The 14,150-nt window shown below is 38.2% G+C and overlaps 1 protein-coding gene across 8 annotated transcripts in view; it reads left to right on the forward strand.

Moving 5' to 3' along the window:
- Positions 1–14,150, forward strand: part of osbpl9 (oxysterol binding protein-like 9) — a 188,751-nt gene that overhangs the window by 173,372 nt on the left and 1,229 nt on the right. For 6 of the 8 annotated variants that reach the window (XM_048539058.2, XM_059647940.1, XM_048539059.2 and 3 more), the window contains 6 exons: positions 2,378–2,488; positions 7,589–7,652; positions 8,844–8,984; positions 9,069–9,147; positions 10,702–10,793; positions 12,485–12,620. In XM_048539058.2, the coding sequence (XP_048395015.1) occupies positions 2,378–2,488; positions 7,589–7,652; positions 8,844–8,984; positions 9,069–9,147; positions 10,702–10,793; positions 12,485–12,620 (623 nt within the window). The remainder of the gene's footprint in view (positions 1–2,377; positions 2,489–7,588; positions 7,653–8,843; positions 8,985–9,068; positions 9,148–10,701; positions 10,794–12,484; positions 12,621–14,150) is intronic. The other 2 variants (XM_048539063.2, XM_048539064.2) reach the window with 1 other exon arrangement.

Genomic DNA, 14,150 nt, shown 5'->3' on the forward strand with positions numbered 1-14,150 from the left:
GGTAAACGGCCAGGTGTTACACCTTCTCCATTTGCATGGGAAGATGCCATAGGGGTGTGAGATGATTCTTGGGAATGAAGAGTGGACCAGAGGGAATGGGCCTGTGGGGAATCACAAGTATAGATTGGAATCCAGCCTTGTTGAGGTGTTAATGGTGTGAAACGTGGCACAGAATGCATGACCGTTTTGTCACTGGTGCTTCATTTGATCATGTCCACCCATTTTTGGGGAAATACTTCTGTGATTTACCATCAATTCTAATTGAAACTAAGTCAGCAGCATAAATAGACTAGAATTCAGGAAACTGTTTAACCATCAAATTTTGCTTTCCTACCTATCCAATCCATCATTCCTAAATAGGAATTTCTGCTTAATGAATTCCAACAACAATTTGATGACTTTTAGAAGATACTCCACAAACATACATATCTGATACAATATACTCTGTTTAATCTTTTCAGTTTTGCCTGAGTTGTTTATTAAGAAATATCTGAGGGTGATATGTGCGGGTGGGATGGGTTTACAAAATGGTATTTCACTTTCTACAGAGATAGTGTGATTATACTAGACTGTAGCTGATAATTTTCACATTTAAAATGTGCGAAGAGAAGGGCATTGAGGGCAAGAGAAGTGTGCATCACCTGCTGAATATTTACCCTTGGAAGTGATGATTCTGGTCACGAGATATATTCAACTTGTGTTAACCTTTGATTTTGTACATTTTTTTCTGTATTTTAGATTTCAGTGGAAACTTGTAACCACAAGATTCCAGCATGCTACAGCATTCACTAAAGGAACAGAACAAAAATCAGATTGATTTTTATTGTCATGTGTACTGAAATACAGTGAAAAGCTTTGTTTACGAGTGGTACAGGCAGACGCAGCAAACGAAGGATGTACAGTTGAAAAAGATTTAGAGATGTACAGGTTATATTGCAGGTTACATTACTTGAGGCTAGAGTCCATTCAACAGTCTGATAATGGCTGGAAAGAAGCTGTACCTGAACCTGCTTGTGTGTGTGTTCAGGCTTCTGTATCTTTGCCGAACAGAAGAGGTTGTAGGAGGTGGTTACTGGGGTGTGATGGGTCTTTGATGATGTTGGCAGCCTTTGCGTAACAGTGAGCCGTGTAAATAGAGTCCATGGATGGAAGGTTGGCTTCTGTGATGGTCTGGGCTGTGCATACCGCCTTCTGTAGTTTATGGTCCTGGGCAGAGCAGTTGCCACAGCAGGCCGTTAGATACCCGCAGAGTATGGTTTTAATGGTGCATCTGTAGAAGTTGGTGAGGGAACTTATGGACGTGCCAAATTTCCTAAGCTGCCTGAGGAAGAAGAGGCAATGTAGTGCCTTCTTGGCTGTCGCATTTACATGGCAGTCCAGTAGGGGGCTGAGGATACATCCTTGGGGGGGCCCCAGTGTTGAGTGTTATTGTGGAGGAGGTGCAGCTACCTACCCGCACTGCGGCCTAAGGGTCACAAAGCTGAGGATCCAGTTGCAGAGAGTGGAGCTGCGACCAAGGTCGTGCAGTTTTCTATGTTTTATATTGGAGTAGAAGTCATTGTTCTTGTGATCTAGTGTTTGATAGCAATTCCAAATCTGTTTCTTTCTATCAGTTACAATCTCTTAATTTTGGATACTCTCTTCAGCTCAGCAATCCAGAAGGCAGTCTGCATTGATGTTTCCTTACTTATTTTATGATCAACCAATTGTCTGGTGGTTTATGCATTGTATACCTTATGCTCTGCAGAATATTTTACTATATAATATAGACGGACTGAGTTTTCAATGCTAATAAGCAATTTCAAAAGACATTTTTTTCCTTATTTGGGCAACCTGTCTGTTTCTGTGATTACTTGTCTTGAGCAACATACTCTCCCTCACTTTTCTGTAGCCCATAGATAATTTGGTAAGGTACACAGGCCTTTGAATTTTTTTTTTGTTCAACAGCTTAGAGGCCAACTTGCACATGGCCTGTGCAGAAACTTTCAGACTGTAATGTAGCTTTGAAGCTTGTAGGGAAAATTACTCACAAGGTTTGTCAGAGCAATTTACTGCCTTGCTTTTTAACCATCTGTTGTACAGGATAATACCTTGTCAATTTCAAATTTTCAAATCTTCGTAAATTTGATTTGGAGAATTGGCCTTCAGTCTGCCTGTGTATGAAGGAATATGACCAAACGGTGGGTAAATGGTGAAATTATTTTCTCACATGGAGGGGAAACTAACTTGGACTGTATATGCCAAATAGCCTATTTAATGCTGTAAGTTTTCTGTATTTTCATATTTTGTCAGTCGGTTGTGCAGCTTACTGCAAACATTTAATGGTCCAATGAGGGAAAAATGTCTTTGTCATGATTTTCCCTGATTTCTCTGACAGTTTCAGCATTTTATGCAGAATGCTTCTCAAAAAAGATACAATTCAATGCTCACATCTGGACTAAATCAAAGTTTCTTGGAATGTCTATAGGAGTACATAACATAGGACAAGGTAAGTTTCTTTGCCAAGCCTTGTACAAAGATGTCTGCATTTTCATTTTATCAAACTTCTGGCAATTTGTGGAATTTTCTTTGTTAGTCATAGAGATATACAGCACAGAAACAGACCCTTCAGCCCAACTTGTGCATGCTGACCAGTTATCCTCAATTAATCTAGTTCCATTTGCTAGCATTTGGCCCATATCCCTCTCAAACCCTTCCTTCATGTGCCCATCCAGATGCCTTTCAAATGTTGTAATTGTACCAACCTCCATTGCCTCCTTTGGTTGCTCATTCTGTGCATGCACCACCCTCTGCATTGAAAATGTTGTCCCTCAGGTCCCTTTTAAATCTCCCCCACCTCCCCTTAAAGCTGTGCTCAGTAGTTTTGGACTCCCCTACCCTGGGGAAATGACCATACCTGTTCATCTTATCAGTACCCCTCATGATTTGATGAACTTTTATAAACTCATCCCTCAGTCTCTGACACTCTAGGAAAGATTCTGAGCCTTTCTTTATAGCTCAAACCCACCAACTCTGGCAATAGCCTTCTAAATCCCTTATGAACCCTTTCAAGTTTCATAACATCTTTCCGATAGCAGGGAGACTAGAATTGCATATGGTATTCCGAAAATGACCGAACCAATTTCCTGTTCAGCCACAATATGACCTCCCAACTTGTATAGTCAGTGCACTGTCTACTTTTCTGTTCTGTCTACTACTTCCCGTTCCCTCTCTCCGGAAGAGTGTAGCTCCATGATTCCATACGCAAGAGTTATTTCCCTCCGTTTCTCCCACCTCCCCCCCCCCCCCCCCCGCCTTAAATGCCTAACTGACCATTATGCCTGAGCCTTTAGCCACATTTGGCATCAGTTGTGGTTTCATCTCCTGTAACTAACATTGATGGATTCCCAGCTGAGTGTTTCTATTTATGGATCAGGTGCAAGAACAATGGCTGACTTTTAATTTTTTCTGAACTAAATACACTGTAACTATTGAAATATTGCTCTTGAAATGAATGCATACGATACAAACCAGATAATTGAACTTGGGCCTTGTCTGATGCAAGGTTGTGACTTTGCAGCTGAGTTACTGGGGAAACCACAGTGCTTTTAAAAAATAAGGATGCAACAACCATTTAATCTACAGTGTAAATTGCCTCACTTTGGTAGTTGTGGATCCTCCTTCAGATGGAATTTATGCCACCAGAGACCTGCTTCACAAATACACCACATACTGCACTTCATGCAGTTATGCATAAAAGCGGAGAGGTTGATCAAGAATCAGCCTTGTCCAGACATATCAGTGTTTTAAGTCAGTCATTTCTGCAGATTTCTACTTACAAAAGTTCAATTGGATTCTGAATTAAGGGCAGAAAATGCTGAAAATAATCCACGTATCAGGAAGAACCTGAGGAGAAACGGAGGCGACTATTCTTAACATTTAAATAATCGGCCATTATGAGGACCTGAAAGCTGAACTTACTAAAGTGATTTGGCAAATTGGGTTAAAGGACAGGTCAATAGGGATGCAGTCGCAGACTTCAGAGGAAAATTTCAGAAGGCACAGAAGGGTAAGAAAAATTTCAGTGCAAGGATCCACCAATCATGGTCAACTAAAAAAGTTACAGATAGCATCAACCTTAATTATACGATTGTGCAAAAACAGCTGGCATGTCAGAAGATTGGATAAAATATAAAAAGCAGCTAAGAATGACTAAAAAGTTAAGGATAGAAAAGTTGGAGTACAGCAGCAAGCTGGCTAGAGTTATGGTGAGGGTTACAATATTTTTTAAAATGTTGACAAATGAATATTGGTACATAGCAAGTGAGTCTGGAGAACTAATAATGGAAATTAAGAAGATAGTTGATAATTTGAAGTGATATTTTGCATGGGTCTTCATTATAGAGGATACACATCTCAGCAGCCATAACTCAGCACAGAGAAAGAGGAACTCCAGAAAATAGCAATCACCAGAGAAGTGATACTAGTTAAAATGTTGGAGCTGTGGGCTGGCAAGTTCCCAGTCCTGATGGAGTTCACCCTAGCGTCTTAAAAGAATAGCTAGTAAGCTAGTTGATGCATTGTTTTCAATTTTCCAAAACTGTCTTGAATCGGGGAAGATTCTGTTAGACTGGAAGATAAATTTCACTCCTTCGTTCGAACAGGCGACAGGAAGTCGGTAAATACAGGTCACTGAGCTTATGTGACATGGAGAAAATGTTAGAAGTTGTGATGAAAGAAATTAGGAAACAGAACTTTGAGTAGAGTCAGCTCACTTTATCAACAGGAAAACATATTTAACCACTCTATTGGAGTTATTTTTAAGGATGTGTGTGGATAAAGGTGAATCAGTGAATGTACTATCCTTAAGCTTTTTGATAGCTTATGTTGAGTTACCACATCACGACTACTGCAGAAAACAAAACATCACAGTGTAAAGGGTAGCAAATTGACATGAATAAAAGATTGAATGGCTATCAGGAAGTAGAGAGCAGGTACAGGTAGTTTGTTAATGTGAACTTTGTGCTGTACAGATATAGCGATTTTCTATTGTGATTTCCACAGAACGCAATTTTCTGTGGCGGTTTTCTACAGCACGAGGTTACACAAGAACGCAAGTATCACGTTACAGGAAACTTCACTGTATAAAGTAACCTTTTATTAGATGAAATGTAACCCAATAATGTACCACTGAGACTGATGCTGGGACTTCAATTGTTTACAAGTAATATATATAAACATGGATGCAGGGATGAACAGTTTGGTCACCAAACTTGATGGCATAGAGAAAGGTAGGAAAATAAGTTATGAAGACGATGCAGCATTACAGAGGATTATAGTTAGGTTAACGGAGTGAGAAGTGATCTGGCAAATGGACTATAATGTGGGAAAATGTGAAATTGTCCATTTTGGCAACAAGTATAAAAATTAAGCATATCATAAAAATGGTGAAAGATTGCAGAATTCTGATATGCAAATAGATATCAGATATCTAATGTATGAATCATAAAAGTTTAATGTGCAGGTACATCAAGTAATTGGGAAAGTAATTAGCAATGAGGATCTTGAGTCTTTAGAACTCTTCATGAAAAGATGCTTTAAGTCCTTGAATATTTCTTATGGCTTACGTGGATAGAATCTTGTCAAGCAAGGGAAATAAAGGTTGTCAGAAATAGGGTTGATGTTTGTTACGAGATAAGTAAAGAAACAGAAGATGGGCCTGCAATAAAGATGTGCATGTAATTGTAGAATTATTACCAATAACTCCTGCCTAGAATAAAGGGTAGGATGTTTACAGTCTGAAATTATTGAATACTGTGTTGAAACTGGAATGAAAGGCAGTAAGGTGACTAATAAATCCAATAAAAAGGTGCTATTTCCCAAGCTTATATTAAGGTTCATTGGAAACATGTAGGAGGGTAAAGCTAGCTAAGTCAAAAACGATAGATATGGAACAGGCAATTAAAATGGCAAATGACCTGAAACTTGGGAATTCTACTTGCAGACTGAACAGAGGTATCCTGTAAAGCAATTACCTGATCAGTGTTCTGCCAATGCAGTGGAGACTGCAGCATAAATTGTGGAAACAACATACAAAACAGAAAAAAGTTTAAATAATTTGCTGTTTCACCTGAAAGTTTACTGTGTTGAATGTGGCGGCTGGTAGGGTGGAAGATGAGGATCAGGAAAGCCATGTTGAAGCGCTGGGAGGGAGGGAAAAGAGCTGAGAACAGACATTCAGGAATAAACTGACATGTTTGAGGATTCTATCACCCACGGCAGAAGCGATCATCATTTGAGGAAAAGGGAAGGTATGTAACAAGTGTTCTGTTATAAAGTTGCATCATCAGAATAAATGAGAAAGAGAGAGAATAAGGTGGAATTGAATGGAGTTCTTACAGGAAATGAAGTGGAAGTATAGTTGAGGTAACTGGGAGCTTTAGCCTTGTAATAGAGTTCAGTTGATAGCTAGTCTGCAGCCAGAGAAGCCAAGAAAGAATTGGAGATGAGCCACGTGAAGGCAAGGTAAGAGTAGAAACTGAAACCAAAGTAGATGAAATCTTCTAGTTTTGTGTTACAGCAGGAAACTGAAGATTAAAATACGCCACATCTTGACCAGACAACTGCTCTGCACTAACTTGCTCACACAGAAATTCCACACATAAGCTGTGAACCTATCTCTTGTATGCCATATGCTTGTTCTTCCCTGCTATAAGTAACAAAAATTATGGGATAAGCATTCACATCTCTAATCCTGGATCATACTTTAAAAAGTGCATTTCTGGAAGTGTTAAAGCAAAATGTGCAACCTTGTGTTTATGGTGCAGGACTTGTTTTACACATTGGGAAAGAAGCCTACTACTTTTGGCTAACTCAGCACCTTCCAAACTCTCAACCTCGAGTGTGTAGAAGGACAAGAGCAGCTGACATACAGGCAGAACAATGCCATCTGCCAGTTTTCCTCCTAAGTGCTTTCACTCTGAATCTGTTCGTGCTGTAGGTTTATCTAAGCCTTGTGCACTGCACTGGTTCAAGGAGTCAGATCGCCATCACTTTCTCAAGTACAATTAAAGTTGGGCAGTAGAAGTGCTGGCCACATTCACCTAAGGGAAGATAGATGCACTCCCACGAACTTTGTATAGGATCTGACAGCTGAAACCAAAAATAATATGATGCCTGAGGCCCTGCTTCAAGGATAGGATGGTAGAAATGCACTTTTTCACATCAGAGACACTACCTGATGACAAAGGGAATGGCAATATTACTTATGGGCCATGACAATTAGCAGCTACAGTGGCAACAGCAAATATGACAACACATGGTTAACATTTCATATGTCATTTGTGACAAAATCTTTCGAGATCTCTTGAGCCATCAGCAAAAGTGCAATTACCTCATCCCCAGTAGATTCGCTGCATGTCTATCATTTTACACATTTGGCAGAACGCCACTGATATGTTGTTGATTTATATCATCAGGAATTTTGAATATTTTTAAACTTTTACCTTCATTAATTTTCAAATTACCTTGGATTTTCCTTGGCTTGCAAATTTGCCACTTTGCAAATTCCAATTATCTACACTAAAAGTTTATTTCTTTCATATGACAGGGTGTGTCTCTCTACTTGATTATGATGAGCATTATATTCTTACTTTTCCAAATGGCTATGGAAGGCAAGTATTGTCTTACAGTGCTACCACTTTAAATGTTCGTGTCCATCAATATATATCACAAGAAACCAGTTTGTTTCTTATCAGCTGTTGTGACTTCTCTTCCTCTGTGGCATGGTAACCTCTGTTGTTGCTGAATGTTATCTTTGGTTACCTCTATTTTCTGATTTACACGCTACCCTTTAGTGACATCTGCAAACTACATGCCAGTTTTCACGTGACAGTGGCAACATCCAACTCTACCTCACAGCTGCCACTTTTCTCATCCCACTGTTAGCGCTGAATTACCAGATTGCTTATCTGACAACCAGTACTGGATGATCAGAAGTTACCCCCCAAATTAAATACTGGGAAGACTGAAGTTACAGTCTTTGGTCCCAACAACAAACTCCACACTGTAACCACTAACTCCTAATCTTCCTGGTAATTGAGGCCAAACCAAAATGTTTGCAAACTTGGTGTTGTATTTGACCCAGCAGTGATCTTCTGACCATGTATCCATTTCATCACTAAGGACATTTTTTTCCACCTCTAACATCAACCGACTCCCACCCCACCTCAGCTCACCAGTTGTAAATATGCTAATCTGAGGCTTTTGTTTCCTTTAAACTATAATTAATTATCCAAATGTACTCTCGACTGATCTCCCACACTCTAATTTCTGGAAACTAAGGTTATCTAAAATTATTTTTCTGGTCCTTACTCATGACATGTCTTTTTACCCATTATCCCTGTGGACCATAACCTGCAATGGGCCCCCATTAAGCAGTGTATTAAATCAAAATTGTCATTCCTGTTTTTCAAGTCTGACCATTGTCTTGGCATCTCCTCAAACCTCCCAGTAATTCTCGAGATCATGGAACTGCTCTGATTTTGGTCTCATGTATTCCTAACTTTAATCATCGGTGACCTTGCTTTCAGAAGCCTGTTCCTGAGCTCAGGAATAACTTCCTTACACCTGTTTTGCTTTCTCCCATGCAGAACTCCTTAAAACTACCTCATTTGATCAAACTGCCTATTATCTGCTCTAATATTCCTTAACATGGCTCCATGTCCAATTATATTTTATAACATTCATGCAGCTCTTTTGTACATTTTATCAAAGGCACTCTATCAGTGCATGCTGATATAGTTCTAGTTGAAAATTTTGGTATATTTTTTGATATTTAGACTTTTTTCCAATTTATCTAACAGGTCAATTCTGACGGTTCCATGGGTGGAATTAGGAGGTGAATGCAACATAACATGTGCAAAAACAGGATACAATGCCAATATTACATTTCATACCAAGCCTTTCTATGGAGGCAAGAAACACAGAATAACTGCTGAAATATTGTAGGTTTTTATCAAATATTTTAATGTTTTTTTTCAAAATCAGTAATAACTTGAAAAAAACTTTTAATTTATTTGCTATTTTAGTTCTCCAAATGACAAGAAGTGCTTTGCCTCAGTTGAAGGAGAATGGAATGGAGTGATGTATATTAAATGGAGTACAGGGGTAAGCTGTGTCCAAAAGTTGAAGATGACAATTACTGTGTTTGTGTCCTGCTTTTGTACTAAAACAAACCACACTAAACAAACTAAATGATTAATGCTCACATCATTGCAACTATGGATATAAATATCATTTTATAGTACCCATTTAAAATATTAAATCAGTAAGCCATTTAAATGTTACAGGACTGTTTACTGAACTAAAATACCAATACATTTCTTTCAACTTCTGCAGTTTAAATTATTCTCACCAAAGATGACAAAGAGCAATGGGTAAATGTACAGAAACTGTAGCAATGAAATATCCTCAACCTTTACTTAATGCCTTTCCAAACAAAAAAATAGTCTCTGGCAGTTTTCCTAATGTTTTAAATATTAGTGGCAATATATTGATGGGAAGACCAATACATATCATTTAATCATTGCTGTTTCACATCCCTAGTTGTAACTGTATTACTACATTATTCATTACTTTTTACTAGAGCTGGAACCAAAACTTATTTTCATTTCTTATTTTACATTTGTTAATGACTTGTGCTTTGATACCCTCCTCCTTAAAGCAACCTGAGCTAATAACAGTGAGAGATTCAGCTGATGAAGTTGGGATACTGAGACCAAAAGACATAGGAGAAATAGGCTATTTGGCTCATCAAGTGCAGCTTGTACTCACTGGGAGTTTAGGAGAATGAGATTAAGCCACATTTGAATCCTCCTTGTAATCTTATCGATTTCAAAATAGATGTGGAGAGGTTGTGTACTTTCATGGGAGAATCTAGAATTAGTGGACATAATCTCAGAGTAAGGGGTCACCAATTTAAGAAGGAGATGAGAAAGAATTTCTTCTCTGAACGTAGTGAATCTGTGAAATTCTTTACCGTAGAGAGCTGTCAAGATTGGCTCATAAGGAATATTCAAGGCTGAGAAGGCAAGATTTTTAATCCATAAGGGAATGAAAGTGTATTTGGAAAAGGCACGGAAATGGATTGAGGATTATCACATCGGCATGATCTCATTAAATGGCAGAGCAAATTTGATGGCCACATGGCCGACTTCTGCTCCTAAGACTTAGGGCAAAATCTGCTGATATGGGATAGTGTATTGAGTATTCTGTGATCAATTTCTGTCAATGAATAGATTATTCAAAGCCATCACTTCTAATAACATATAATACCCATAAGATGCCATTTTGTGATGAACATTCGATATCAGGAATGTTAGAAATGTGATTTCCCTCCATGATTACCATGCCAGGCAGTAGCAATATCAGGTGGAAATGCTGCTAGATTATCATTATGGATCTCTTATGTAGGTGTAAGCACTACCAAAGGAGAGGAGGAAAATGTAAAATTAAAAACTAATTTTCTATGGAGTCTACTTGAAATTGTGTAAAATCACGAATGCAATGTTATTTTGTTCCAAGATGTTCTTTATTTACCTTTTTCTGTTTTGTGATTAAAACTAATTTTGAATGAGTGAGTGTCTGTCTGTATTTATAATTGTGCAAAATTTGATATGTCTTGTTGGTAAAACCGATGGGGACTTTACGGTTTTGATGCAGGAGAACAACGTATTTATAGATACGAAGAAATTACCTATCATCAAGAAAAAAGTGAGGAAGTTGGAAGATCAGGATGACTTTGAATCCAGAAGGTAATGATTTACTTTCTCTCTGCAGTTATGAGAGGATAAAATTCATTTTTTATCCTTAATAATGAAGGCAAGTGTCAGATAACAATGTATTCAAAAGTACACCTTTTGTCAAGAAATATGGTAACTTGTACATTGGTTTCCAGAGTTTGGAAATCTGCAAAACAGCTCTGAATTTACAGCTAACACTTACTGTCTAAGATCTACCCTTCCCTTTTAACTGTTTTTGTCAAGTGCAATCCGATCTCAATGGTTATTTTTTACAGTTGTGCACATGGTGTATGTTCCCAAGAGACTTGTTCTCCTTAGCATTTTGCTTTTCTGCTTTTAGCACTGAAGTACAGTGCAATGTCTATCCAAGTATCAGGTGGGATAATAATTATAATAGTAAGGCCATGCACAGAAATGGACCCAGTTCTTGTTTCCATGGAGCAAATCCACATGTTGAAAAGTGAGTAAGAACTCAACTGTGTTTTATATTCAATTTGTGAAAGTGGCTCAGAAACCTGAAAGTGCTCTCAGACACAGTGTACACAGTTGCATGCCACGTGACTCAGGGAGTTGATGCAAATAAGTCAAAAAGCAAATTTAATTTATTCAGGTACTAATTTTTATTGGATTTGAAAGGGTTGAATTCTTTATGTTCACTTCTGAACTGAGTATAACCCACTGTGATCTCCCTTTGTTCTGTAATGGTTTGGAGCGAGAAGCCATTGCCAGAAAAGCACTGATTCTTTACCCAGGAGGTAAATTTAAGTTACTTAACTTAAGCCGCACATTTTCTTGGAAACACTGTTCAAACTGACTATCCAAAATAGCTTTCTAACCTTTGTTTTTAAAGTTACTTCCTCATAACTGATAACTGCCATAAAATCCAAACAGCAAAAAAAAACTACCAAGTACATATTGATTTTATAGTCTTTTCTACTTGTCAGTGAGAACCACCACAATCCCAATATACTGTCGGCCACTCTCTGGTTTCTGCCCCACCCCTACGTTAGTTGACTGCATTTTTTATGTACCACTGCCATTCTGAATTTCCATTGTCATGTTCTTCTTGCAAAAGAAAACCAATACCTGACCTCAATCTTTACAAATTATTGTTCCATTTCAACACCTGTTAATTGTCTCTTTGCTTCCAAAATTAGTATATTTAACCAAAAAAGGGTCTGGAAGGAAAAGACCAGATGATCTGTAAAGCCTGCCCTAAGCTAAATGATAGTTGGAATTTTATGATAAGGCACCTTTACCTATAGCCATGTCATTTCCCAGAAGAAATTAAAGAGAAACATCCAGTGTTAATGAAATGTAAAGATACTCTAGATTCTGTCATTCAATGCAATAATGGCTAATCTCTTACCTGAACACTAGTAGAAATGTTGGTTTTCACCTTGGATTGGTATTCTTGCCAATTGTCCTGATAAGCGCAAGAGGAAAAGCTTCGGCCAAATTTCATATTTTCAGCAGTACTCATGTCCTGTACAAAAATTCCTCAGCCGAGTTTAACTGAAGAGTGATAGCAACTTGCTAAGACAAAAGATTACCTGACCAATTGAGAAGGGGTTAACAAAGAAGTGGGGCTGATCATCCCTCTTCACCTGGATGTAACAGATGCTTAGGCATGCAGTATTGTCTGATTGTCAATACTGAATCACTGTTTTTATAAAAAAATGTCCTATTATGTTTTTCTTCAGACTTTGGAAGGACGTAACGCATAATTTGAAAGTAAAAGATATTGATGCTGCTACAGATGCAAAACATAGACTTGAGGAAAGACAAAGAGCTGAAGCAAGGGAGAGAAAAGAAAATGAAGTTCAATGGGAGACACGGGTATGAGACCAAGTTTCAATATAACCGTTTTTCTCACAATCAGTTACTTAAATATAACTTAGTAATCATTTATTGATTTTGTTTTGAGTTTTTGCCAGTTTTTCTAGATCTAAAGAAAAATGCAGATGAACATAATATGCCTTCTCTTTTTTAAAAAACGAAGTTACTAGTGTTGTCATTAAAAGTGATGTGATCCAAATAAATTGCCATTTAGGTGGTATTCCAAGCAGAATACGGGTTCATGAATATTAGCCATACAGATTTGTTAAAGGCAGATTGTATCATGAGTTTTTGATAAAATTATGGAAGCATTCATGAGTGTAGTGTGGTTAATGTGTACTGTATCAAATCCACATAAAGATCATGTTTGATAAAGAAATTACTTAATAGATATTTTAGCAAAATAGATGCACATGAAATTAAAGAGATTAGATTCCCTACAGTGTGGAAACAGGCCCTTTGGCCCAACAAGCCCACACTGCCCCTTGAAGCATCCCACCCAGACCCATCCCCATATAACCCACACATCCCTGAACACTACGGGCAATTTGGCATGGCCGCTCCACCTCGCCCGCATATCTTTGGACTGTGGGAAGAAACTGGAGCACCCAGAGGAAACCCACACAGACACTGGGAGAATGTGCAAACTCCACACAGACAGTCGCCCGAGGCTGGAATTGAACCCGGGTCCCTGGTGCTGTGGGGCTGCAGTGCTAACCACTGAGCCACCATGTGGCGGCAAGGATATGAAGAAGACAATTATAGTGAAGGATTGTCTTTCACAATGGAAAGAAGTATACAGTGGTGCTCCCAGGAGACCAAATGGTGTTCATTTACCTTTAAGACATTAATAACCTGGATGCGGTGCAAAGTTTGCAGATGGCAAAACTTAGAAATGTAGGAAACTGATGAGGACAGTGTGGTCTGACTAGTAAAAAATGGCTAGATGCGTATCGGATTAAATTTAATGCCGATAAGTGAAAGGTGATGCATTTCAGAATGAAATGGGTAGGATAAACTAAATGGTAAAATCTTAAAACAGGTGCAAGAGGGCAGGCCCAAGCATTTACAGCCAAGTTTTTTTTAGAAAGGTGGCAAGACTAGTTGATAACACTATTTTTCTTAAAAAGAAAATACGTAATGAGTGGCTTTTTAAATTGATGCATTAGAGTACAAAAGCAAGAATGATATTATAATCAATGGTTATATCTCAGTTAATTTGTCTTAACATGCTTTGGAAAGAACATCCAAGAACTGGATGCAGTACTTAGGCTGAGGTCTACACAATGATTTCTAAAGTGTGACGTAAACTATTTCTGTAAATTTAAATTCCTTATTGAAAACATAACCTTTTCTATTGCTGGTTATTTAATGCAAACAGAGTAACAAGTCCCTATAAAATGTCCCTGAAATTAGATCTAAGTGGTGATTTATTTGTCAACCTGGATAGCGACATTTCATAAGCCATTTAGGGAGGACATTATGACCAAGTGGGAGTCTGTCCATTGCCGATTTAAGCATTTCTTCCCC

Source organism: Stegostoma tigrinum, chromosome 8 (genome assembly GCF_030684315.1).
Source record: "Stegostoma tigrinum isolate sSteTig4 chromosome 8, sSteTig4.hap1, whole genome shotgun sequence".
In the NCBI taxonomy this organism is placed as follows: domain Eukaryota; kingdom Metazoa; phylum Chordata; class Chondrichthyes; order Orectolobiformes; family Stegostomatidae; genus Stegostoma; species Stegostoma tigrinum.